Genomic DNA, 27,209 nt, shown 5'->3' with positions numbered 1-27,209 from the left:
TGGGGCCCTGGGCAGCCTGGTCTAGTGCCAGATCTGGAGGTTGGTGGCTCTGCCTGGAGCAGTTTGGATCTTGATGATCCTTGGGGTTCCTTCCAACCCAAGCCATTCTATAATTCTAATGGAATATTTTTTTTTTTTCCCCTCCATATGGGCAGAAGTAATTTAGACTTTTAATTCTATTTATGGTGTCCACTATGGAAGTATGTTATATTAAAACAATGAAGTAACACTCTTGCGAATTAAGCCTAAGCTTTTTTGTGTTCTTGCCCTGCAAGTTTTTCACCTCATACAGGGGCTTTACCGGAATCAGTTGTAGTCTGGCACCAGGCCCCCAAGAACTTAGCATCATAGAGTGGTTTGGGTTGGAAGCGACCTTTAAGACCATCCAGTTCCACCCCCTGCTGTGGGCAGGGCTGCCACCTACTTCAGTCTTCCTTACTGTCTGTCTGGTGGAAGACAGACGTGTTGTTCTCCGTGGGCATCCATTAGTTGTGAAGGCCTCTGGTTCCTCACTTTTTGTGTTGTGGCTGAGAGCACTAGGGAAACTTCTTTCCCTGCATGTTGTAATGTGATCCCGAGTCTTAAGCTGCCTTTCTTTCCTCAATGAAATTGCCTGGAAATGTGGCAAACTGCTGACACATTGCTAGTGCAGTTAGCAGGATGGAAGGAGAAGCAGAGATGCTTGTAAAATTGTGTCTCTTACTGACAGAATGAAGGGTTGGTTTTAATTGTTGTTGCAGTGAAATGAATGGGCTTTTTGGCTAAATTTAATTAGTCTGCAAGCTAACATATTCAAAACAGGATTAGCTAGCTCTATATTTTAAACCCCTTCTGTCCACAACTAGGCTTCAATAAAGAAATACATTAACCTGTGTACTCATGTGCCATGAGGAACATGTTAGAGTGTTTAAGAAGGTGTTTGATACCTATGAAGACCAACAACATTTGGAACATTACTCTTCTGCCTTTAGAAAACACTGCTGTGATCATATTAATGGGGAGAAATACCTCCTTGAAGCTCATTTTGGCTTCTGTAGTCTCCCTTTTGTGCTGATAAATGTTACTTCTGGATCTTTCTGGAGATGAGCATTAACATTTGACCTTAACATTTTCCCTGTTTTGGAAAAGTGCTCTGAGTCCAAGTGGCTGCAGCTCTGTCTGCAGTGTCTCTTCCACTTTTTGTTGATATCCTTCCTTTTTTTTAATTTCCCTCTGCCTTTTTTATTAAATATATTTCATAAGGGTTAAAAATAAGGTAAGGATTTGAAGAAAAGACATTCAGATCTCTTTCTAATTCAGTCTGCAGAAAGAATCCAGTAGTTTCTCATGCCAGTAGTTTAAAGCTTACTGAATAAAAATAGGAAGCATTGATATTCTGTCCTTTTAGCATTTGTACTGCCTTTGATACTGCAGATAAAAGATCAGAATACTTTCTCACACTGATCTGGTAAAGCTAAATCATATATGAGACCTTCAGATGAAATTATTGTTAAATTATCGTTACGTCTGCTGACAGTATGTCAAACTCAATATTGCGTGTCTCTGAAAGGCTTGATCATACTACCTGAGCTACAGTAAAATTGTATTTTAATTTGGATTTAAGTAGATTAATATTATAAAAAATCTAGAATTATTGTATGATAGGAATGGATTTGTCAAATAAGACAGGTCAAATTGGGATTTAGATGAGAGAGATTTTTCACAAGTGCTGAAGATGATATCCGTTAACTACTAGTCCTTCAAAAAGGCAAAGCGCTGTAATGCTGCTGCCAGGCAGTGTTTATGTATTTGTAATTTAAGCATGCTCAAGAATGTTCTCAGAAACTGAGGCTGAATGTCATGGAACGAGTCTGTTCTAGGAAACTGTTTCCTCCTCCAGAAGGAATATCTGTCTGCAAACTGCCTTGGAACAGTTTGTATCATCATCTGGGAGAGTGGTAGCTGGCATCAGCCCCTAGTGTGAACAGGACTGCTATAACATAGTAGCACATCTTTGCAGGCAACTGTTGCAGCACCTAGGAATGTTGCTGTGCACTGTTCACTTTGCTAATGCAGATCTAGTTTTAGGTACCAGTGATGTGGTCAAGGGACTGAAGCAGCTGTCTTAAAGGTTGAAAATATTGGGACCCTGCAGTGAGTGGAAACTGGGCAGAAAAGGAGAGGAAATTGCTGAGTCAAAGAAATAACAAAGGAGTTAGGTGAAATTACTCAAACCCATTCATCAAATCCCATAGTACAAGAGCTAGAGGCACTTAGCTAGTAGGACACTTGTTTTTAAGATGGCTTAAAAGTGAATTTCAGGAACTCGCTGTAGGAGGTTATGAAGGCAGTGTAAGCAAATCCTAAGAGTTTAGGCAAACTTACAGACAGTGAGCAAGATGGACTGCAGAAACTGCCCAGGCTCTTGTTTTCCCTAAATATAGTATCTACAATTGATGTATTGGAGATAAAGTACTGCACTAGAATAGGCTACTGACCTGGGCCACCGGCTAAGGCTGTGAGGACATTTCTTATGCTCTTACTTGGCTTGAGCAGCTGCCTGAGTTTGAGCAATGATTTCAGTAAAACCTCATTGAGCTTTCTAATGCGTGACACAATTGAGTTTTATTAGAAAGCTGGTCTATGCCAATCCAGGCTATGCATCTTAGACTGACAGTGGACAGGCAGCAAGGCAAGTCCTTTAAATTTCAGGAAAATAAGTATTTCATGCTAAAAAGTGGTTTTAATAAAGACTGTTCCTTTTTGCAGTATCTTTCTGTGCTTTTTAGGATAAAGTTTGCTTTTAACGTTGCACTAAGAAACCTCTGTAATCCATACCGATTTAATTAAACCACTGAAGAGCTCAGTGTATTGTTCATTCGTTTTAATGTCCTTTGTAGAATGAATTAAGTACTACTGAAAAGTATGAAATTACACTGTTAAAACTCTATAATACTTTTCAGCAATGTTACAGGTATTCCAAGCTTCAGCCATGTGAGCTGGCCACTTTGTTTTATTTATGAAATGATTGTTTTGAGGATAAATGTGTAGCTCTACTCCATTATTTTCAGCTTGTATGCTAATCTCCTCTGAATAGATATTCTGTACTGCTTTTCATTGAGGACTGTACTGAGGTCATATGAATCATTATTAAATAGCAGTTCAAAGGAAGCAATTTATAGTCCCAGTGAAAATGACAAAAAATTGGTTGTTGACCTAATACTCCATTTCTTAGTAGTCGTGTTAGTCTGAACTTGAGACAAAAATACGTTGAGTCAAAGTTGCGTTAGCACTGAGCAATTATGTTTTTAAATTTTATTAGGTGTATTTTTTTTTATATAGTAGATGGTGTTTTGAATGCATTTATAGGATTACAGAGCACATATCAAGGACTCAGTGTCTTAAACTCCCATTATTTTGTTGAGCTGGTAAAGTTTTTATTAGTGTTTTGTTGATCTAGTGAGAGAAATGGCATTTGAAAACTGTGTTGAACGTGCATCCCACTGAGGCTGGCACACGATAAATGATTTTTGTATCAAATTATTGCAGTTATTTTGGAACAGCAGTTAGCAGTAATGTGAGTAGAATAATGCATGTTAGCTTTTGAATAGCAGCATTTTAGATTTGGGTAGCAATTTTAGCCTTTTGGATAGCAGGGTAAAGCAACTGTATTTGTCACCAAAAGGGTGAGGCATGAAGGAAGAGGCTGAACCACCAGAATTTGCTAAAGCTTGTCGTTTGGTCACAACCAACATGAATGTTTTGCCCAGCAGCAGAAGGAGGCTGAGATCTAGAGTATTTGATGTGAAAGATGAGGGCTTCTGTTCTCATAACACCAGTGGGTTGAGGAGGTGGTGTTGCTGGGCAATGAGATGTGCAGGCCTCAACAAAACGGCTGAAATTAAAGAGCAGCATTAAGGCAGAGAACCAGGGCTGGTCGTATTGATACACTTTACCCCCAAGCACAATGGCTTTTGAAACCAGTGGTTCTTGAAACTTCTGAAATGACTTCAGCCCTGATTCAGTCTCTTCGGCACACTTAGCAGCAAGTGTAGCCTATATTGAAACAGTTGTAAAAAATATAAATGAGAATGTACAACATAAAAGCAAGGCTGGAAGCAGGAGCCATTCAGTTAAGTACAGAATCGTACATCAAACAGACTAATGGTCCATTGGAAAAAAAGAAAAAAAGCAAACCACCTCTATTTCCTATTCCTGAGCATCTAATTAACGTGCATTAAGTCAGCCAGTCTTCCCAGGCTATTGGTATTCAGATGCTCTCAGAGACAGGAAAGCCTGTTGAAAACTGGAGTGCAAAGCATTATGGGCTCCATCATTGCCACGTGGCACAGCCAGTGCCAGCAGTGCTCTCTCCCACTGCATTATGCCCAGGTGTTGAGCCTTTATCTTCTAAGAGGCACTGTGAAATGAGCAACAAAGATTTTCATGCAAGAGAAAACACTACAAAAGGAAATCAAAAGGTATGTGGCCCACTTGCTGCAGTTGTGCCAATGTGCCCATTGGCCCATTGCCAGCGTACATAGCTTTTCTAGCTGGAGCCTCCTGTCCAGATATCCTGCAGCCAAGGGTCTGGAGGAGGAGGACCAGCAGGTTCCCAAAGCAACAAAAGAGGAGTTACCAGGCTGCCAGAAGCCAGGCATTGGCACTGAAGAAATGGGAGCAATGGAGTAGCGCAATTTATCCCTCATTCTATCGTACTAGAAAGTAATCAAGGGAATTAATTGTTCCACCCGTTGGCTTAAAACTTGAGAGCTTTACAACTTTTCTTCTTCACATAGTTCATGGGTTCATGGTGATGGGTTGACAGTTAGACTAGATGATCTTAGATGTCTTTTGCAACCTTAATGATTCTCTGATTCTGTACTGTGGAGACTCAGTACATGGAGCTGAAACTTGTACTGATTGCCAGAATGGCTCCTCCCAGAAGTCAGGGTATAAACCCAAAACATTTGTGCAAATCTGGATACTTTCCAGCCCTCACAGATAGCAAGCTTTTAAGTACTTCTATTCCTGTCTAAATTTTAAGCTGGAACCTTAAGTTGCAGCAGAGAGTAAAAGGTAAGTGAATTAAATACACATCTTCAAGAAGTTGCATCTGCTTGGAAAGCCTGGAAAAGAAATTGTAGCAAGTCATTCATTCTCAGTTCCCTCCATCATGGTCGGAAAGTGGTATTCAGTTGCTAAAATGCTGGCTACAAGCACAAACTCTGGTGATACAATGTATTCTGAAGACAAGAGTTATTTGAAGCTCATTTCTATAATTTTGCTTCTGCGTTCAGGGAACATCAAGTGCTAACTTTTACTGAATTTTATATTCAGATACATTAGATGATTGGGAAAATTATCAGTATGAGAAAATGAAAGACATATAATCATAAAATGGTTTAGATTGGAAGAGACCTTAAAAATCATCCAGTTCAAACCCCTGTGCCGTGGGCAGTGCCAGCCAGCAGCTCAGGCTGCCCAGGGCCCCATCCAACCTGGACTTGAGTGCCTCCAGGGATGGGGCACCCACAGCTTCTCTGGGCAGCTGTGCCAGGGCCTCACTGCCCTCTGAGTAAAGAATTTGCTCCTAACATCTAACCCAAATCTCCCCTCTTTTGGTTTAAAACCATTCCTCCTTGTCCTGTCAATATCAGACATGTAAAAAATCAGTCCCCCTCCTTCTTATGCACTGAAGCTTTCTATTTTCTTTGTAAAGAAGCAGCAGCAAGCCCAATTATACTTTCTTTAGGAGCTTAACAGAGTAAACTTTTTGGCCAAGATTTTTGAAGTTGCATGCAAGCAAGACTGAAGAGGTGTCTGGAAGGGAAGCTAGTGATGTGGTTGGTGCTCCATCCCTGGAAACTTTCAGTGTGAGGCTGGATCAGGCCCTTGGCAACCTGATGTAGTTGTGGTGCCCCTGTTCACTGCAGGGGAGTTGGACTAGCTGGTCTTCAGAGGTCCCTTCTGACTCTAAAGATTCTATGAAATGTACCAGTTCTTTATTTTCTTTTGTTCTTATCTTGTTTGGATTCTTCATAGCTACAAACTTACTATCTCAAAGTCAGGGTTCAAAGGAGAATTCTGACCTCTAAAATGGTGATGGACTTTTACTTTGGTTTCTGTCTGCAGTTTTTCAGCTGCATATGCTTTTTTACATATTCTACCTTGTATGGTCTAAAAACAAACAAAAACCAGCAAGCACACATGAAGAAAAGAAGAAAGAGGTTCAACATCTTTCTGCAAATAAAACTATTCATGCTGTTCCATATTGTGTATCTGATATGCTTACTTTCTTATTAGTTCTAATAATGCTTTATCATTAATGAATGTACGAACGTGCTTGGATCATGAAAAGAAGGAAATTACAGGATGTTTCCCTTATGCTGAAAAACTGTTTGCCAAGCAGTAATATTTGAAATATAAACACTGGGAGTCCTGGGCTACCTCTGAAACTTTCTGTGGTAGTTTCTGTAGTTTGATTAATGTGGAATTAAATGTAATTTGTTTAAATAATTTAAGCTGTTTTGATTATACTGGACAGTCCAGAAAATAAAATTTGTACAGGTGTTGTTTTACCCTAGTTGCTGTCCTCTGCTTGGTTCTTTGAAAAAGTTCGTTTAAAGAATCTGTACTTGCTCTTGCTCTAATCTCTTTTCTCTGTGGGATGAAGGCAGCAGATAATGTAAGGTGGAAAATAATATATTCAGTCTTTTTTTCTTGCAGTTAATTTCTTTTTTTTACACATGCTAGGCTTTTGTAACATATTCCTGTGTAATGGTTGTGAACGCTCTTTTATTTTTAAGGTTATTCTTGTGCAAGTTAATCCAGGGGAAGCTTTTACAATAAGAAGAGAAGATGGACAGTTTCAGTGCATTACAGGTAAAACATATATAATATATATATATATATATATAATATTTCCACATTCTGCATCACGATAAATAAAAGGCAGTTTCTGGTGTTGAAAGTAAAAGACTGAAAAAAGTAATTTTAAATACAAGCTTTATTTAACAGTCTAAAAGATTTTGTGTTAGGGTTAGATTTCAGTACCACTAGGAGTGTACTTTTTTGTTGTATTAGTTGAGTAATTTATTTTTAATTTATTTAATTTATTTAATTTAATTAATTTATTAAGTAGCGTGGCGTTTTTAGTCTGCAGACAAAAGAGGCAAGTACTATTGTAGTAACTTCATTAAGCTCATTTATTAAACAGACCTCAATTTAAAAGTTACAGCTGTTAATTTGGTTTGAGGGATGTTGGGTTTTTTTTATTCTTTACTATAATATGGTCATTGTTTTGCTTATGCTAGTAGTAGTTGTCTGTTATCCTACTGGTTGTTTTCCTGCCAAACAATGTCCTCCACGAGTTCTAGCTTGATCTCACTTCAAAGTACAAACACTTCATCCAAGAATATACGGGAGTCATTGTGGATATTTTCTGTTCTGATTTGAACTAGCTGTGAGTTAATTAATCTACAGCTGCAAGAAACAAGCACTCAGATACTGCTGTTGTTTAGAATACCAGTTCACTCTGTTAGAAGAGAGCATCCACATATGCAGATATGAGGTCACTTTTTTGTTGTTTGTTATCTGCTGGGACAATGAATCCTACCTTCTCTTTTCTGTGTGTTGGTCCAGAACCAACAGATGCAGTCTTGAGAAGTTGAAGCAAGAGGCTTGCATCTCCTTTTCCCTCCCTTCAGTCTGAGATGAAAAGTCTGTTTCCAGTGTCAGAGTTGGGTCCTTGGGCTACAGGATGGCTGATTAAAAGGAGGCTTTGGACTGTAATTAAGTTTACATCAACAATTCTTAAAGTCTGCATGTTCATTAGTGCCATTTTTCAAGGGTGTGCTAGTTGCACAGTCTTGTTGCTTCACTTTAACCACAAATCAGCCAATATTGCAGCTCACGTTTCTGTAGACTCTTATTTGAAACATATCTGTGTAATAGTTACTTTGCAGTTTCTGAGGGGAACAAATTAATTTTGTCTCGCAATTTAAGATTAAAAAGAAGAAAAATCCAACAACAGCAGATAGGGCATTGAATTTTAGCTTTATTGCACAAAACACTGAGGAGAAGCATACCATGTGTTTCTGCGGGTTTAATTTCCTCACACAAGTCATTTTGAAAGTAGGAAGTGTGTGTGATGAGCTGCAAAAATACTGCTATTGTGTTTTACAACTGGAGTTCTTACCTATTGTGATACTGCTTTTATCCTTCTTGCTCCTGTTACTTTCTGAATAGACACCTTGCTATTGTGATTTGATTCAACTGCTTATTTCTTCACACTTTAAATATGAAGGTGAAAGTAAGAGATAATTAGATAACAGTTGTTCCTGGTACTCACTGAGAATAAGCTCAGATATGATCTTTACACCTTTCCTGAAAAGTCCTGCAGCTTTTGCACACAACTTGTTGTATGGGCATTCTCCTTGTCCTTCCCCCTTCCCAGGATGTGAAAATAATATGGCATATATGTAGGTGGTATTGGAACAGATCATAACTTAGGTTTTCATGTGCATACGTTCACTAATCTGTGAGCATGTTCACTTGAATGCACCTTTTCTGGTCTATTCTTGCCACTCTTGACATTTCTGTGTTATGATGATAATGTCAGTAGATCTTTCTACCTTCATGACTTTTTGGGTCTTTCTGACTTAAAGAAGAAACTCCTTTGGCAAGTGATACTGCTTTGTTTTATTTTATGGTATGACTTTGGGGAGGTTCTGGCTGGAGTCAGGAATTGGATTCAATGATCCTTATGGGTCCCTTTCAACTCAGAATATTCTGTGATATTCTATTCTGTTTAATGGTATGTATTGCAACAATGAGGAATGTCTACCTTATCTACTGTATCTAGATTTGAGTAAAGGGAATGATTTCATGTAGTGCACGCTGTGGAGATTAGTGTGATATCGATGGTTCTTCTTGCTCTGCCACATTTCTCAAGTGTAGTCTGCTTTACTTTGCCACAAAATGGATGCCCAGTCTTCAAAATGGGTTATAGCCACAGGATACTATTGCACTGACACTAAAGAAGGAAACCTCACATTATTTTCCTGTTTTTATTTTCTTCACTGTGTGCACTCTGTTATTAGGTCAATTCAAAGCTAGAGATGTGGAAATACATAATGAGTACTATTTGAAGAGATGCTTATTTGAGAAAAAGGTATGGAGAAACAAAAATGTCAGAAATTTAGTGGAGAAGCTCTTAGTGGGATGTTGACTTAGTCATCTAATGTGTCTTAATACTGCTTTCCAGTCTGTTTTCCTGTAAATATTTGCCAATCTTTATATTCTTGCCTGACCATATTGACTTAACGCTCAATAAAAAAAATGCACTTTCTGCTTTTTCTGTGACGTGCTCTGTAAAAAGAGGCTATGCTGCATATGTTAGGAATGTGTATCTGCATATTGCTTTCCAAAGATACAGCACATTGCTTGCAGAAAAACTGTGATTATATACAACATTGTATATTGATGTAATTAATGTTGATGCCTCAGAATTTACCCAAAGAAAGAATGAGAACGGGCATAGGGGTTTTTTTTCAAGAAATTCACTAATATTTCATTAAAAACCTTCCCTTATCAAAACAATATGAAGAAATCTCTTAGTTTCTGAGTTTACTTTCTAAAATGAGCTGGCTCTGGGAACTTCATTTACTTAGTATTTTTAAGGGTTGCTTTTTAAGTCTGTATTGTAAACTGCATTTAGCAATTAGTTACATTCAGTTCTGGGTGGAACCCCACAGAAGTGCAGATGCACATGTGCAGTAGTTTGTGCAGCTTGCTTAAATCATTCCTTCAGTGATTCTAAATCTGCTTTGTGCTTTGTTGTCATTTCACCTTTGAGATGGCAATGTCCACTGAAGTCAGTGTGGATTGTTTTTAAATCTAACCATATTGTTAACTGTATTTGTTGTTCTGTTGCAAAAATTGAGGTGCTCTTGTCCTAATTCTTTTATTTCTGAGGACTACTGTTCATATTCTGGACACTCTGTACATCTCTCAACTTGAAAACAAGAAGAGTCATTGTCTTTCCAGAAGAAAGGGGAGATATGTATATAGTGAATATTTTAGAATACTCTTTAAATTGTCAGTGAAGAAAACGTGAAGTCCCAATTAATGGAGAAGCACACTGTGCTTTTTCTGTGGCCTAACTTCTGAAGAAAATACTGCATTTATACTGAGGTTTCTATGCTTGCTGTCTGCTTGCTGTATAACTCACTCAGATGATCTTTAGAGCTTTAAATGGTCTGGAGCTGTAAGTGAGAAGAGTCTGCTTAACATGGCAGTTAAGATTGGATGAAAAGGCCATTGTGTGTATTTCCTAGTTTGAAATCTGAAGTCTGGGAAAAGAGCAGTGCTTGTTGAGGGACGCTTTCTCCTTGGTTAATCACATCCCTTTGTTTTGACTGAGTTTTGATGACTTAGTGTATTTCTTTCTTAACGCATTGCATGCATATTTCTGTAAAATAACAAACACCGTTGTTTTATACTTCTGTCACTAACTGCTTAGGTTTTAACTGCCTTTGTGCTGTGTGTATTTTGACTTAACTATCACTTCAGATGAACGCTTCTCAGTATCAGTGGACAATTTCTGATTCTGTAACGTTTTGTTTGACTGCATAGTGGTTTGTCTGATAGCACTGACTTCTGCCCACTCTTTTAACACAACTTCAATTGAAACCATTTGTCAGTCTTTTACTTTCCAAAGACACCGTGATTTTCTTGCTAGACAGACAGGATGATATCTGGCTGCATATCTCTGTGTTACATCAAAATGCTTATTTTCAGTAGAGTTCTTTTAGATACTGTTCTGATGTACTGGAGGTATTCAGACTTCTGTGGAGACTTTTCTTAAGCCAAAATTTCCTTCTGTTGAAGTGAAATAATCAGCTACATTAGTGATTCAGATAACCAGGTTTGAAGTATATGAATGGGCTCTCTTTGTAGAGTTGAATTACTGCAGATCAGTCATTCATGAATTCTTCCTATTGCAGGATAAATGAATGAAGATGACTCATCTTAAGCACATTTTGTAGCAGTACCAAGTTGCAGCTAAGGGCTATTAAATGTTACTTGACATAATAAGAGAGACAATGTTATATATGCCTCTGCAAAGGAAAATGGCCGTTTTTATAATAAAATAAGAAAATATATGTAAATTAGAATGAGTCATGAATACTTGGTGTTTTAAAGTGAAACCAAGTATTGGCATTAAGGTTAGTCGCTAGGATAAAAGTTAAGCAACCCTTTTTTTTTTTTTTTTTTTTTTTAGTAAAAAATAAAATATTTCTTAGAAGTATTTTGAGGTCAGTCACGAGGAAAAGAAGATCATATCAACTCTGAGACTACAGTAGTGAAATGCAAACTTTATTCCGTTCTAAGATGAATTTCAGTTCTGGAAGAGCAGAGCAGACCTGCCCGTTATCCAGAACAGTATTTGAATAGAGCTGTTATGTGTGCTAGGTGCCGTGTGGTTTTGGTTGTTTTCAGATAGCATTAAGGCAACCATGCTGGACATCTCAAAATAAACGTAACTCCTGCCTAGGCATATTTCAACAACACCAAAAAAAACCACCATAAAAACTCAGTTCGTTCTTTACAGCACACAGTGCCTTGATAGTGAGTTTTATTTAAGAGTAAGTTATTATTTGAGATGGTTTAACACAGATGTGCAGAATTTCTGACCAGCTCAACAAGTTCTCACAAACTCCCCAGAAAGAGTTTTTGTGGCTGCTGATAGTCACTGGAAGATGCAGCTTTCACAAGGAGATCAGAGCTTATTACCAAACCCTAAACTCACTGTGTGGGTTGCAGGAAGTATATGGTGCCATTCCTTGGTGTTCTTAGAATGCACCAGGATTCCTGCCACTGCAGTTGTAATCCCATACGGTAGCTTTAAGGGTGACATCACCTCTAGAACTACTGCTTCTTGGTTGTTAAATTCCTCAGAGTCAGCTTTAGCAGTGAGCAAAGTTTAGAGATAGCACAATATTTAAATGCATATGTCTGTATTATTGAATAAACTAGCAAAAATAATAAACACTATGAACAAGAATTCTCTCCTTGAGCGTCTCTACAGTATATTAGACAGCTTGTGAGACTGGGTAATGAATTTGTACAAGTAAACCTATGTATGTATTTCTGTGTTTCACTGCCCTTTTTTTCTGCTCCCATTAAGAACAGTTACTGAACCACCCAGAGAAGCTGCTTTGGGTGATGTTTTCTTTCTGTAGCCCAAGTCAGACATTTTTCATCAGTTTCCATTTCCCTAATCCTGATTTCTGAATATTGAGACATTACATGACGATGCAGGTAACTTTACTTGCTGTCCTTTTCCTCTTCAAAGATGCTCTACTGCTTTTCAACATTTTAGCCTTCTGAAAGCTGCAAATGTAAGGCTTTATACATCGGTTCCTTTAAGCAAAACAAACCCTAAGTGGCAAATCATTTCATTTGATTCCTGTCCATTACTTCCATGTGAGTGTTGCACAGAAGACTAAACACGATATGCAAGGCTGAAACTAGATATGTTAACATCCTCCTATACATATTAATTTTAGGATCTCTGTCACAGGTATGTAGAGGACTTTATAAAGGCCCTGAAGAAAGGTAAAACAAATCAGCTGAAAGTACTGAGATCACAGCAAGCAACAGTGACTTAAAGCCCACGTAACTCTTTGTTGAGGATTATCAAAGCTGAGTCTAGTAGTAGGTGAACTTTAAAGTACAAAAAGTACTTTTCTTTACAAGGAGAGTGGTTAGGCCCTGGAACGGGCTGCCCAGGGAGGTTGTGGATGCCCCGTCCTTGGACGTGTTCAAGGCCAGGTTGGACGGGGTCCTGGGCAACCTGATCTGAATGTGTATGTTTGGTGGCCCTGCCAGGCAGGGGGGTTGGAACTACATGATCCTTGAGGTCCCTTCCAACCCGGGTGATTCTGTGATTCTGTGATTCTGTGTAAAGTAGCTCAGTTTGGAAATGGCTTAAAACATGAAGCAATTTCTAAAATGTGTACGAGTGTTTGCATTTTCTTAGTTTGCCTACAGTCAAACTAGATGTAACTGTTTGTATCAGTCAGCCATGCAGGATTATAACTCAGAGGAGGCTTGACCTCTTTTGTTACAAGATGTTAAAGATAGTGGTGAGGTGCTGGAACAGGCTGCCCAGAGAGGTGGTGGGTGCCCCCTTCTTTGAGGTGTTCAAGGCCAGGCTGGTCCAGAGATGGAGGTTGGTGGCCCTGCCTGTGGCAGGGGTTGGAGCTTGATGATCCCTGAGGTCCCTTCTAACCCAAGCCATTCTATGAGAGTGACTGTGAAGCATGGGTATAGTTCCTAGTTCCTTTTCCTTTGGAAATGTGCCACAGTAAGTAAGGAGCTGCCCTTCTTGTGTTCCAGAGTAACTGTAAACAGGGAGCTGGCTTTTTTATAGCTTAGAGTAATGAACAGAGTGCATGAATGCCTTTGCAGATTTTGTATAGGTAAATTAGCGTAGAGGTTGGGTGAGACATAGGAAAATCCCTTCTGCTAAATAAAGGAAAAAAAAGGTGAATTTGTCTTGCTGCTCACACGCTGGCTTTGTCACATAGGACAAATATACTCCTTAATTTTGAATGTCATTGGCATGGAAAATCTGCCTTAAACCCTAATTCTGCAGCTTTTCTTTCACTAGTACTATTCTGAATTAAAACTAACACAGATTAGCCTGCTTGATTCTGTGGTCTTTTTTGCAATAGGGCAGTGCTGAGAGAGAACCATCTCTCTTTATCATTGAAGCTGGCAAGGAAACACAGAACAAAGTCATTTTCCTAACTAGAATAAGCTGTAGCAATCTGAAAGTCTGTTTACACTGACTCTTTCTGCTCTAAGAGCAGCCATAAGAACTAACCTCTATAGAGAGTGCTCTCCCTTCTGTGGGAACTGCCTGACCTTCACCTTGGTTAAGTCTGATAACTGAAGGGAAGGTGGTGGCCTTGGTCTCCCTCAGCTCTTAAAGAGGCAATCAGTGATACCCCAAGGAGCTATTGCTGGAAAAGCTGATTTGATCATGCTGCTTTTCTACTAAGTTGTAAAGTATGCCATTCCCTGGATAAACTGAACTTGACAAAAGTTTGATTAAAAGCAGATCAGACTTCTCTTAACACCTTCTGCAGTTGCAAATTTAGAAACAGATTAGAAGGAGAAATTCAGATCTTTAATCACGTTTGTTTTAGACTGTTTTAGGGAAAACTTAATTTTTCTATCTCTGGTTTCTTGAAATGTTGTTAAATAGATCTAATGTCTTTTTGGGGGCAAACTACATTTATAATGCTTCTTTCTTGTTACTTGCTCATCCTTCTATTAAATATTATTCTACATTGACTCATTTCACACATTTTGAAATGAATGAGTTTATAATTGATTATATTCCTTGTAAGATACTCAGTTTCTCCATTTCACGTCCCATTTTCTCATGTATTCTGATCAGTTAATCTTTCCTTGTATCTTCTTTAGTTCCCTCCTTTATTCCCTCTTTTCAATGCACTGTATACCCAGCCTGTCTGTAGGAAGCTTCTGGAGACATTTGTATGAAATATCAGTGCTTTAGCTGCATGCTCAAGGCATCTAATTTTAGGTGCCTAAAATGTGTGTTTCTATATGTGGCCTTAGATCTGAGCTCCCTTTATAAGCAGTGAAGGTTTAGTCACTAGCTACAGCGTAGTCAGTGCTTTTCAGCTGACATCAGTCTGAACTGAATAGCTCTCCACGCTCCACTGTGTGTACTGACTAGATCCCCACATACTGTAATTGGAGTTTGAAGTCCTAACTTGCGTGCAGATGTACAATTTTAGATACTTAAATGAGATGTCTCCATTCTGGAGCTGAAGCCTGGCTATTATAAAAGGAAACAAGTCAGCCTACGCCATGAAAACATGTCATTGGTGTCCCTTCTTTTGAAGTTGTACCCTCAGTTCCCTCAAGTTTTGCCTTTGAGCTCTTCAGAACTCACCCATTTCCACGGGCACCTAACATCTCACATCTTAAAAGGAAGGTGCCAATGCTTGGATGTACATGTTGGGAATGCAGTTATGGCCAGTAGCTGCAACTAGGAAATGTACCTGGAGTTGACTCCCATGACTGCAGTCAGTAATGTCTTGCCCTGAAGACTGTAAATCATTAACTCATAGTGTTGAGGTTCAGGTGCTACTGTGGGCAGTGTAAGTCTGGAATCACTTCAATGACTCCTATGCAGAGTGTTAAGCCTGACAGGTCTGTGTCTGAAAATATTAAGTCCCTTGGCACTGCAGTCAGTTTATCTGATCCCTTACTCTGCTGCTGATGGGAAACAAGTAGCCTTGTATTTCTTGTGTTATGAAACAAAAGGAGGGTACAATTGATGTTGGGTCTCTTCTTGGATTCTGACATAAGTAGAAAATTGATGAGCTGTTTGAACTGAATCAGAAATCAGAGATGCAGGCAGAGGGGTTTGAAAGAACATTTTACTTAGGATTTTCAATTTAGATTTTAATATTTAGAATAACTTACGCTGATCACATTTTCTATATCTTAACCAGATGAAATCTGCTTGATCAAAATCATGAAGTTTTGTGAGAATTGTTAACATTTCTGTTCTATTAAATCAGAGAATTTCATAAGGGCTGAGACTGGCAAGGCCCCCTGGGTTCATTTGCACCAGCAGGGACACCAGAAGCCGGGTGTCCAGGGCCACATTCAGGTGGCTTTGGGAGATCCCACAGCCGCTGGGCAGCCTGTGCCAGTATTCTGCTGTTCAGAGGGAGCCTCCCATGCTCCAGTTTGCACCCGTGTCCTTGCACTTCACACCACTGACAAGAGCTTGATGAGGGTATTTGTGGTCAGTGAGATTTCCCTGAGCCTCCTCTTCTCCCAGCTCTCCTCCAGCCCCAGTTCTCTCAGCCTCTCTTCAAAGGAGAAGTACTCTCCTTTCTTTATGGCCCTCTGTTGGACTTTCTCTGCTGTGTCCACATTTCTCTTATAGTGGCTGGCCCAGAACTGGACCCAGAACTTCAGATGTGGCCTCACCAGTAGAAGGAAAGGATCACTTTCCTCTATGTGTGGGCAGTACTTTGCCTAACACGTTCCAGGACATGATTTTCCTTCTTAGTGGCAAGAGGACATTACTGGCTCGTGTTGAACTTGGTGCCCCACCAGGACCCCCATGTCCTTTTCTGGAAAGCATGTCCTGGTGCCTGGGGCAGTTCTTCCCAAGGTACAGGCAGGATTCTGCACTTCTCCTTGCTGAGCATCATGATGTTCTTGCCAGCCCACCTCCCCAGCCTGTCAGAGCTCCTTTGGATGGCAGTATAGCCCTCCAGTGAATCAGCTAGTCCCATCAAACAGAAAACAGAAAGAAGTTTCTTCGTTTCCTTATTTAACTAATTCTTTAAAAACAAATTGTGCTTTGTTTTGTAAAAACTCAGAAACAATATATTTAAACTTTTCATGAAGATTAAAAGACTGGAACTTTGTGCATAAGCACTGCTTTCTTTAGATCTTCTTTAACAATACATATAGTAAAAATACAGGCTGGTGTGTCATCTGTTGGAAATGCTACATGTTGTTAGATGAAACTCCAGGATGTTTCTTTATAGCTCTTTGAGATTCAGGCTGTTCTGCTGCATTCTTGAAGTATAGCTGCAGCTGTGAAAGTGTTCAGACTGCTATCAAAGTCTTAAAGTTAAATAGAAAATAACTTTTAATTAATTTTTATTTACTGTTGTTCTATTTGTATTCCAGAAAATAGTCTTGGCTGCCTTATTTCCTGGACTACTGTCAGGTACATGGTAGCTGTGAACAGTGGTAGGAAACCAACATCTCCAAGGCTCTGGGGCAGCTCTCACAGCCACTACATTTCCTCAAGACTGAGCAGGCTCCTGCTCTTACTTCTGATTTTTTTTCCCTAATGGGTGAATCAGCAGCACATGGCCTGAAAGATATGGCTGTGTGTGTGTTATTAATAGCAGACGATTATAGTTGCAGTCTTTTTGACTGTTAGATGACAGAGGGTTTGTCAGTTTGCGTGGCTTACATGATCATGACGCTTTTGAACTTCATTAAATCCGTGGTGATATAACCTCGCTTTCTTCCTTTTGCAGACGTTCATGTAGCAATCTGTTTTACATCTAAAGCAGTTTGTTCTCCAAACAAGGGGAAAGAAGATAACAAGGCCATTACAAACGTATAGGCTAGCTGTGCACAGATATGAATAGCTACTGTTTAATGTGAATTAAAGACCAATTACAAGTGTGTATGTTCAGCCACTTAAAGCCATTAAGAAACAGTGTAATCACATGCAGCTTCACATAAAGTTTGAAAGGCCAAATTCACTGGTGGCGCATGTGACTATCCAAAGTACTGCTGTCCTTTTTATGCCTAAGAGGAGGCCTTCCTCAGCTGTAGCAAACTTCCAAAAAAAATCCAGTTTTCTGGAGCAGGTGCTCAAGGGCACCACCGAAACAGCCTCAGATTTTCTCAAGTGGCCGTAGGGCACCCCGTAACTTAGAGAAGTGTGTCAAGTTAATGGATGTTAGAGCTCCTGGACAGCTGACAACACGCTTCTTCCTTTCTGATTAACCAGCTATTCTGTGAGCATATGGTTTTATCTTTTGTCCCTGTTATCAATTTGTTTTTTTTCTGGTCGCCTTTTCTCCAGCTGCTTCACTCATTCTTTCCCTTTAATGCTGGACATATGGAGTATCTTCATACTGTGTATATTGTGTTTCCCTTGGATTGTTGTGACTGTCATAGGTGGGATGAATGTGCCTCCCAAAGCAACTGAAGAAAGAGCTTTCTTTACAACTCGGTATTTTGTTGAGAAAAGGTGGCTTGCCGCCTCTCTTACTTTCTTCAGTGATAGAAAACCTCATTTTGAAACTTCTTGTGGAGTTTGTAAAACTCTGGTTACTCCGATCTGACTCTTAGCAGATTGAAAAATGATGTTACATCTCAGTTGAAATGACTTCAAAGTCATTTTTCACCTGTTCCCCACCTCCTTTTTTAAAGTAGAAAAGTATGGGAAGTAGGAAGAATGAGAAGTTTCTATTCTTACTTCATGGATAATTCCTAGGAGTAATATGGAATCGTATTTTCAGTAAGATAAGAGTAAGTTACTGTGAATAAAACAACATATTGCAACACACATAGAAAATGCAGATCACTTGAAGTAGGACTGTGGTGAATAAAGACCACAGCAGGGCCATGGGCTGAAATTCCCAAACTAGGGGAAGAGCTGTGAGGTCAAGGAGCTGTACCTTACTGATACTCCTCTCTTCCAAGAATCAGAACAAAAGTTGGTGGTATGAGAGAGGGAAGAAAAATCCGATGCTTCTGCAGGGAGTTGTCAGCCTTTCTCTTTTCCTTTATTTTCCAAAAACTTGTGTTGAATGCTGTCTTTCAACAGACTGTCTTAAAGTGAAGTGCTTTACTGTGTTACAGCCTCAGCCATTTTAGCTTTAAAGAGGGTTTGCTCTGGAAGGCTGCACACCCAATAAGAGCTGGGTCTTGTGGTTTATGCAGTCAAGAGACATCTCAGTAAAACTCCTAAGTTGCTGGTATGTTCAGAACATAACAAAAATACTTAACTTTGCATTTATTCTGATTTTTTTCTTTCTACTTTATTTACTGTTTTGAGATCAGACACAGAACCGCTTTGTAGAATAAAGTAAGTTTAGTCTCATCTATTGTTAAGCAGATAGTTAAATTTGAGAAGCCATCTGATTCACCACCTGTTAAAAGTGAACAAAGCTGCAGAGGACTGTAGTGTGAGATTAGCTTCCACTCCCGCATTCACACTGCAAATAGATACAACAGTACCTGCAAGCACTGAGGTTTTGAGATTGACTGTTGGCTTGATTGCTTTTTACTCTGGACTTCTGGCCAACATGAGTTGGAACAGCACTTTTCTGTGCTTGTTGAAAATCTGACATTATGTAGCCTTTCCAGTCATATATTTGTTAAAGGTGTGTTTTTATGCTTACTACACCCTTCTGATTCTTACACAATACAAATATTGCGTTAAAAAGGAGGAAAAAGTGCCTTGGAAATACCCTTGGAATACAGCTGTGTATACTCTCAAGTTTTCTTGCATGCTTTTTGAGCAGAGTATATGACACATGCTAGATCAGGAATCTTACTCGTATACCCACACAGCTTTACCTGCAAGTTTTTTCCCCAGTTCATCTTCTGACAGGTCTTAAAAATACCATCCAGAGCACCGATTTGCCCATAATAGCCCTCTAAGTGTGCATTATGTTCCAAGAGTTTCAGTGTGCTGTCATTGTTTTTCAGTTACTGAGCCTCATCCTCTCATCTGAAAAAAAACTGATCCATTATTTATGATGGGAAAGAATCTACTTTCATCTTGGTGACAGCAGTTAAGTAGAAGGGTGTTGGATTTTTTTTATTCTTTATTTTTTTTCTAAAGTACCTAAGTGCAGGTTTATGAATCTTCCTGTTGGGTGGTAGTGATGTGCTGCTGTATCTGGACAAGTAGTAGATTGGCAGGTAAACATTTCTGTGCAATTTCACAGAGCTAGATGAAGATGTGAAGTGCCTGGGAAAATGTCACATGGAAAAAGAGGTTGAATGTCAGTTAGGTAAGGCTGTACCTGCATAGGATGTAGTTTTTGAGTATGTGAAGGCCAGTAGGAAGTAAATAACGGGACTAGAAGGAAGTAAATAGAAGAATTAGAAAATATAAGTGTGAAGAATGAAAGGTATGCAATGGAGTCTTGAGATCATATACTTGCATGTTTCCTGTTTCCATACTACAAAATTCAAAGCATAGTACAGAATGTTTCTGATTGTTTCTCTGAAGAGCTTCAGCAGATTCAATATAATCTTACTCATCTAGTGTTTGGTTTTTTTTAAGGTTCTAAATTGAGGAGAAAATAGGAAAGGATTGAATGCTGAAGCACGATGCGCAGATAGCCTGGAATGTAAATATATTCCTTTCTAACCTCTCAGTAACTAATTGGCTCAGGTTTTTTTTCAGTTATCAAGGTATTCCAGAAATACCTTTCAGCTAAGATGGCAATCCAGGCAACTGCAGTGGCTTAGGAAGCCTATGTACCAGAAATGGTGAAAGAGCAAGAAGAACATGTATTAAGGAAGTGTTGTTTGAATGGTACCCCTAAAATAGATGAAAGGCAGCTATGTGCCATGCAAGGTCATGCATAAGATTAATAAATTATAAATGGGGATCTCATTGTTTGAAACTTGATAAGGAGGAGGAGGAAACAGGCAAGCTATTTCACTTACACGATAAGTATTATCTCCAGTGTAATGTATCCGTAAAGGTTACTGTGATCATAAAATGCATCAGACAGTAATTAGTTGTACAGCTTGGGATGTTTAGTTGCATTTTATAGGATTCTGCTGAGACATCAACTGTACTTTGATAATTCATGTTTACAAAAGATGAATTGAAACTGATTCCAGCTGTTGCAGAAAAGAGCTATTAAGATATTCAGAAGAATCAGGAGGCTATTTTGTGAAAGAGGACTAGAAGAGGTTGACTTGTTTTGCTAAAAGTGAGTTTTGTTAGGAATAGGTAAGTAAACACCAGGGATTTAAAAACTAATAATAATAAAATTAGTGCTAGAGCTGATTGAAAGCCAAGTAGATGTCAAAAGGCTATGAATAAATTTTATCTAATTATAAGAAACCTCCTGGCTACTTAGGAGCAGTGCTCAAGAATAGCATCCCTGTGGGAGACATACAAGTAAAAGAACTGACTGATTTTAAGATTGGTTTTGATGCTTTTATATACAATCCATCTGTGATGGATCCTGATATATGATAATAGGGAAGAGGAATGAAGCAGCAATTGCAGGTGAATAGACTTGATTCATGAGGTGTTTTTCAGTCCTTTAGCCCCAGTGGTCCAGCAACAGAAAAAGTAGATCTTCTACACCCAGACAACAGGGAAGCAATAAAAAGGTTTCAACACAAAGGACACATTTACTTTCCATCTGTTAAGCAATTTTCTTGTCTCGGCTCCTTAGAAGAGGGGTATGTTGATCAATACAAAATGTATGGTTAGTAACTGTGCTGTTTTAGTACATTTTTTTCCCTTTTGTCTGGCTTGGAATGACAGTTTTTGAGATAAGTTAGTTGCTTCATCCCTAACCTCTTGTTTGGCACAGGTAAGCAGATTCCTTACATAGTTCTTTCTGGTTCTGAGTTCACTTTGGCTGCCAAAGCAATGGGTATTTTACTTTCTAAAAAGTATCTGGTTACAGAGAACACTTGCAGCAGCATAAGCTTATCTTTGTGTCTGGTCCCTGCTTACTGCTTTACCAGATGTTGTCTTTCTGATAATACGTATTTATCAACCTTGGTGAAAGGTTTTTATCAAAAACAACCTTTTTCATAGGCACTCTTGCTGTCTGTGCTTACATGCTTTCCCTGTGTGGCAACTTGCTAAGGATATGGAGAAAATAATTCCTTGCTGAAGGGATCTGTGGAGAGATCATTGTGGAGTATTAAGGGTTCTTTGTCACATAAGACATGCAAAAAAACCCTCAACCTTATAAATCTACAGATTTCGAATGCTAAAACAAGTTTAAAAGATAACAAGTTCTTTAGATAGCCTGTAAGGTTTTGTTCTCTAAACCACGCTAACAAAAATGTAAGGTTTTCAGTAGGAATTAGTTGAAGTGTGTTGTGGTGTGTATGAAACAGTAGAAACATTTCACTGCAGAAGAAGCCACTGGTGTTAGTAGCATATGTAGTTCCATTCTATGTTTCTGTGTCTCACTTGAGAACATCAGGGTTTTCTAAAATGTTCTCTGATTTGGGTTTAATTAATTTGAGACCAAATTTCTGCAAAGCTTTTTGAACAAGAAAATTCTTGCTTAAATCATTAGCAGACTCCAAAGTCTTAATTTAAATGGTGAAGCATATTATCACATTGGCTGCTATGTTATTAAGAATTTTCAAGACCAGTAGTTTTTCATTCAACCGTTATTTCCACTTCTTTTTAGAGCATCCCCTGTAATTGCTGTTTTAGACTCCAGTCGTGGGAGTCACATTCACAGTGTTTGGATTCTACCTTAGTTTTAACTGAAGGTGTTAGCTGCAGAAGTCACAGTGCAGCCCAGGTCACCCACTGTATCACAACCTAATCCTAGCAGGCACGCTGAATCCATTGCTTCTGTTTTGACTGCAGAATTCCCTACAACCTTGTGATTGTACAAAACAGGCTGCGTGGGAACTGGCAGAGACCACATATCTAAGACCTACTGAAAGGAAACAATATAGAGACAGTATGTGAACGTCGCCTCTCTCTCCTAAAGGCAAGACAGGTTATTTGTTTTACTCAGGCTATATTAGGTTTCTCCAAAAATACAGTTCTAGCAGCAACAGGAAATCAGTTAAAGCACTCACCCAGCATTGAGATATGAGGATTTTTGCCCTACAGAGCCCACCAGCACTGAAGATTTAGCTCCAAATTCCAGCAAAGTCCCCAGGCTGTTACGCTGTGGGACATCCCGCATTGAGGCATCTCTCCATGTCTTTTGGAGATGGCTTCTTCCCTTCCTCCCCCTCAAAGAAAAAGAATACTAGAGAGAAACTTGTAGGAAGGCAGTCTACCTTTCCAGAGATTCCTATATAACTTGGGTGAACTCTTGGTTCCATTTCTGCTTTCAAAGGCTGGCTTTGTATTTTCCATTTAAAAACCTGATCAGTGGAGTTAACTGTGTCTTGTAGCAGGGACAGAGGCTTAACGTGCTGCATTTCACTTTCCTGGTGGCCAGTCTTCAGCAGAGGTAACAAAGTGTGTGAAACAGATTTTTCCATCATCTGGTGCCCGTAGCACTCTTCCAGACTGGGAGAAGTCAGGTGTTAGAAGCTCAGAATTTAACTTGCCTGCCAACTGAGTAGGCAGACATCTTTCCTGACAGTAGGAATCTCCTAACAGTAACCTTGATATACTCTGGTGAAATCAGACAAGAGTCAATAGAGCAGATTTGAACCAGGTATCTCGTTGAGGACACACTGCCTGTGTTCAATGATTTGTGTCATTTGGTATGAGTTGGCTTCCTGATAAATGTGCAAAAGCACAGAGCTGTCGTCCTGAGGCAACCTGTGAATCACCTTGCTGAAGCCAAATGTTTGCTTGAGATGTTAAAAAGTGTAAGGCATGTAATATCAGATGTTTTCAGCTTGGTCTTATGTCTCATTTTTGTCATATGCCATTACTGTGTAATTTGTCTACTTGGGGCTTGTTCTCTACAGTTTGTACCATGACAGAAGGACTGTGCGTTACCAAATGTCTCCTTTCAAACTGTCAGCTTCAGGGAGTGTTTTCCTCCCTCATGCTCTAAAACAAAACTGTGTAATAAAGTGTTATTTCAACATTTACTTCATAGTTCAGAAGCCTACATCTGAACATTTTCTTCTGAAACTGAAATCTGAGTCTTCATGTTGGCTGAGTCAAGTGAGCATCTCTCATTTGGGCATAAAAAATAGTTGTATGTTTTTATTGGTGACTGTGAAGAGAGGAGGTCTTGTAGGACTGATGTCCATTTCCATTTGTTTTGCATTGTTTTACAGAAGATCTGTTTATCTGACCAGAGCAGCAAATGTGAGTTACTTTTGTTCAAGAGTAAAATTTCAGTGGGACAGAGCGGTTGCGTTCTGTCATTTTATTTTTCAAATCAGTGTAGTTAAAAGCCTCTTCTCATTGCAGAGAGCAATATTTAGGTCTGCTTTTCACCAGACAGCCTAACCCTAGGAGTCCCTTTGTTTTGAAATGCCCTGCTTTACAGTTTGGTGAAATCAGTTCAGCATTTACATGTGTGCTGTTGCATTTCTTAGTCATTATGTGCAGTTATGTGTGTGCATATATACATGTGTTATACACACATATATACACATACATAACTCGACAGTGAGAATATGAAGAAATTTACACAGAGGAGAAGGGATTTCTCCAAGAGCCCACTCTGAGACAGCAGACTGTGACACACTTTTACCCTCTAGTTTGAAGTCAGTGCAGTCAGGTAGGTATGTACAGAAAAAATAACCCATTAGTATAATAGCTTGAGTATAATGGTGCCAAAAAGACATTTACAAATAATTATCCAGCATAACTTTTGGCACCACCAGTCTGGGAAGAAAAGAAGTTGATGTCTTTGCCCACCACAATCTCTCTTCTGTGTATCAGTGTGCTCTTTTCCAGAAGCTTTCTACACACCAGGAGCTGCTGAGACTCACTTGTGCTGTTCACCCCTTAGCCACAACCAGTTACCAGCAGTAGTGCTTCCCACTTGGATCTTTCTGATCTGCAGTGCTTATGGGAAAGTTAAAAATACTTTCTGGTTATAAATACACAACTTTAGTGACAACAACTGTTAGATAATTAACTTGTGGTTTATCCTGAGTCTTTTGATTCAAATGGAACATGACTAAGCATTATGCATGTATATTAAATATTAGTCTGAAGAAGTTGCAGATCAATATTGTTCAGCATAAATGCTGGGAAATCACTCTCCTTGAGAAGAAGCTAAGCTGATGTGCAAAGCAGTCAGTCCCGATTATTTTTACTGCTAAGAATAAAAACATATTCATCAAAGCTTCTTTGTGTTAAGAATGGTATATCACATTTAATTAACTCCCTTTGAAATGTAACGACTTAGAGTTCACCTGATATTTAAATTGGAAGACTATAAGGGAGAGAATGTAATTTTTTGACACAACTCTTCCACAGCTATTAAGTAATTAACCTTAGCTCAAACCTAAAACAGCAAAGCAAGCTGAGCAGTTTAATAATCTTGACTGCACAGTGAAAGTCTGTGTTTTGTGTTTCCACATTAGCATCTTTGATTCATTGTGTTGTGGGTTATTGGTTTGGTTTTTGTTTTTTAAACAAAAGTAAGATGGAGTTGATGCTGTGCTCCAGTGTTGGTTCACAAAGAAGGTTTAAAAGTTGTTGGCTTATCTATAAAATCTAAAACCATCTTTCTACAAGCTCCCATATGGAAGTTCCTCATGAGGTTTGCACCGTTTGAAGGTGTGGGTTTGCAGTCTTTTTTTTTAAATCAAGAATAGCACAGTGGTCACTGTTTAGAAATAGCTGTAATGGAGCTACATTTATTATTCGAACACAGAAACCATTGTTACCTTTGTCCTTTCAGTGTGCGTGAGGCCATTATAAACGAAAACTGATAGCTGTATTAATGATAAAGTGCTATGGAAATCTGTCATCTCTGCACGTTTGCATATGAGAAGGGATTTTGTGTCCTTTTTCTTGTGAATACATATGTATGGTTTCGTGGGAAAGATCAGGATTTCATTAGGATGGAATCTGTAGAAGTACTGTAGTTAGGCCTCCAGGCTTTCAGTTCTTATCCATTATTCCAAAGCTTGTATGAATGAAACTGATGCTTTTTTTCCTCCTGTTTTTGAACAGATCTACGTGAACATTTTACCTTGCTTTTCCTCGTGTTTTCCAGCCTCCAGCCCACTGATAGATTCTGTAGTCAATTAATATATTTAAATTACGGCTCCCGCTTTGTCAGCGGCTGTTCCCCAGCCTTGATGGCAAAAGTAGACAGATGGATGGGGGAAGGGATTGTTTTGTCAGGATGAATTTAGAGCATAAGGAATGTGTTCAACTGACAGCACTGAAAACTGAAGTCTTCTGCCCACCCCTGCCCTTGCAGTGCTTCCAGTTCCTTGCTTTCCTTCCCCAGCTCAGGCCTAGTGGTAAGTTCTGTGTCTGCTTTCCTTCTGTTACTGCTTGCTTTGATGACATCACACCCAGTGAAAGTCAACCTCCTGGATCCCCGTGACATCTTCCAGTGCCCGTTAACCTGTTAAGTACCAATTTCTCCATATTTTCCAGGCACAGCTTACGAGGCAAATTCAGACCTCCTGTTTATTGTCGTTCTTGGATTTTTGTGTTTAATTGGTGCCGCTGGAAGCCCAAAATAAAACTTTGAGGCCTTGGCCGTTCTGTAAAAGCGAGTGGTGCAACTATTTGTGGCATCTGGGTCTATTGATCGGCCACGGCACGTCGGGGCGCTGCAACGTCAGCCGCGCTCTCCATTGTTTCTGCCGCGGTGGCCTTTGTGTTTGATCCTGTCAGCGCTTGCGTCAGCGATGCATATCATCGCCCGCGTGATGTCAAAGTGTGGGTGTTCGGTTATGGAGACATAGTTAACCTAATGTGCCGCAGTAAATCCTGAATGCTATTTCCTCCTGGGGATAGCGGTGGTGATTCATCGCCGCTCACGCTAAGTATAGCAGCGCTCATGAGCCGCGGGATCCGCACCGATTAGTATCAAAGGCACCGCAGCCTTCAACGCGCGGCCGCACGGTGCCCGTTCGCGGCCGGACCTCCGCGCCCCTCTCGCCGTGCCGTGTGCCGACCAGTTCATCCGGAGGTAAATCCTACGGAAGGATTTGGCCGAAGTAATCCCTTTCGACTTAATTATGCAGATTAACGGAGAAGCCGCGGCTAAACGCCCGGCTCCTTACCGGCGGCGAGAACCGGTGGTCATAAAAAAAAAGAAGCGATAGCTGAGCGGGAGCGTTCCGCTGGGCACAGCCTCCTTCCAGCGGGGCGGAGCGGGCAGCGCGCACCTGAACCCGCGCCCCGCCCGCCGCCCCGCCCGTGCCGTGCCGTGCCGTGCCGGGAGCAGCCGCCAGCGCGGCCCGGCCCGGCCCGACATGAGCGGTAAGGCCTGCCCTGGGCAGGGCGCGGGGCCGGGGGCTGCCCGCCCTCCCGCTGGCTGGCGCTGATGGGGGGGCGCGGCAGCGGCTGGGAGCGGCGTGGGGAGCGTGCGAGAGCCCGAGCTCCTCTGGGCGGAGGGACGGCCGCGCGGCGCTAGGAAGGGTCGGGCCGCCCTGAGGCAGGGCAGCGGCGCGGGCGCGGGGAGGACCGTGGCGGGGCTGCGGCGGCGGTGCGGGCGGCGCTGCCCCGGAAGGGCATCGTGAAGGCCTCCGGGAGGGAGGCTCCGGGAGAGATCCGCAGCGAGCGGCCTTGGCGCTGACTGCGGAGCCGACTCGGCTGCGCGCTCGCAGCGGTTCAGCATCGCTGTAAGCGGCGCTGCTCGTCGGCCGTCCCCGCGACGGGTTCGACGAGGTGGGAGAGTTCCCGGGTCAGAACTCAACCTGCTGCTGGCCGACGGGCGCTCCTCCTGCCGCGAGTTTTTCTATGTTTCCTTTTTTTTTTTTTTTTTTTTTTTTTTTTT

The 27,209-nt window shown here is 40.4% G+C and overlaps 1 protein-coding gene across 1 annotated transcript in view; it reads left to right on the top strand.

The window, feature by feature from the left end:
* Nucleotides 1-27,209, top strand: part of FNDC3A (fibronectin type III domain containing 3A) — a 114,244-nt gene that overhangs the window by 33,274 nt on the left and 53,761 nt on the right. Inside the window, exon 3 of the mRNA XM_042866770.1 lies at nucleotides 6,789-6,864. Within this exon, the coding sequence (XP_042722704.1) occupies nucleotides 6,789-6,864 (76 nt within the window). The remainder of the gene's footprint in view (nucleotides 1-6,788; nucleotides 6,865-27,209) is intronic.

The sequence above is a fragment of the Lagopus leucura genome, unplaced genomic scaffold (genome assembly GCF_019238085.1).
Source record: "Lagopus leucura isolate 7727_CA_CO unplaced genomic scaffold, USGS_WTPT01 Super-Scaffold_100001, whole genome shotgun sequence".
NCBI lineage: Eukaryota > Metazoa > Chordata > Aves > Galliformes > Phasianidae > Lagopus > Lagopus leucura.
The sequence above is the reverse complement of the archived record's forward strand: the minus strand, read 5'-3'. Positions and strand labels throughout refer to the sequence as shown.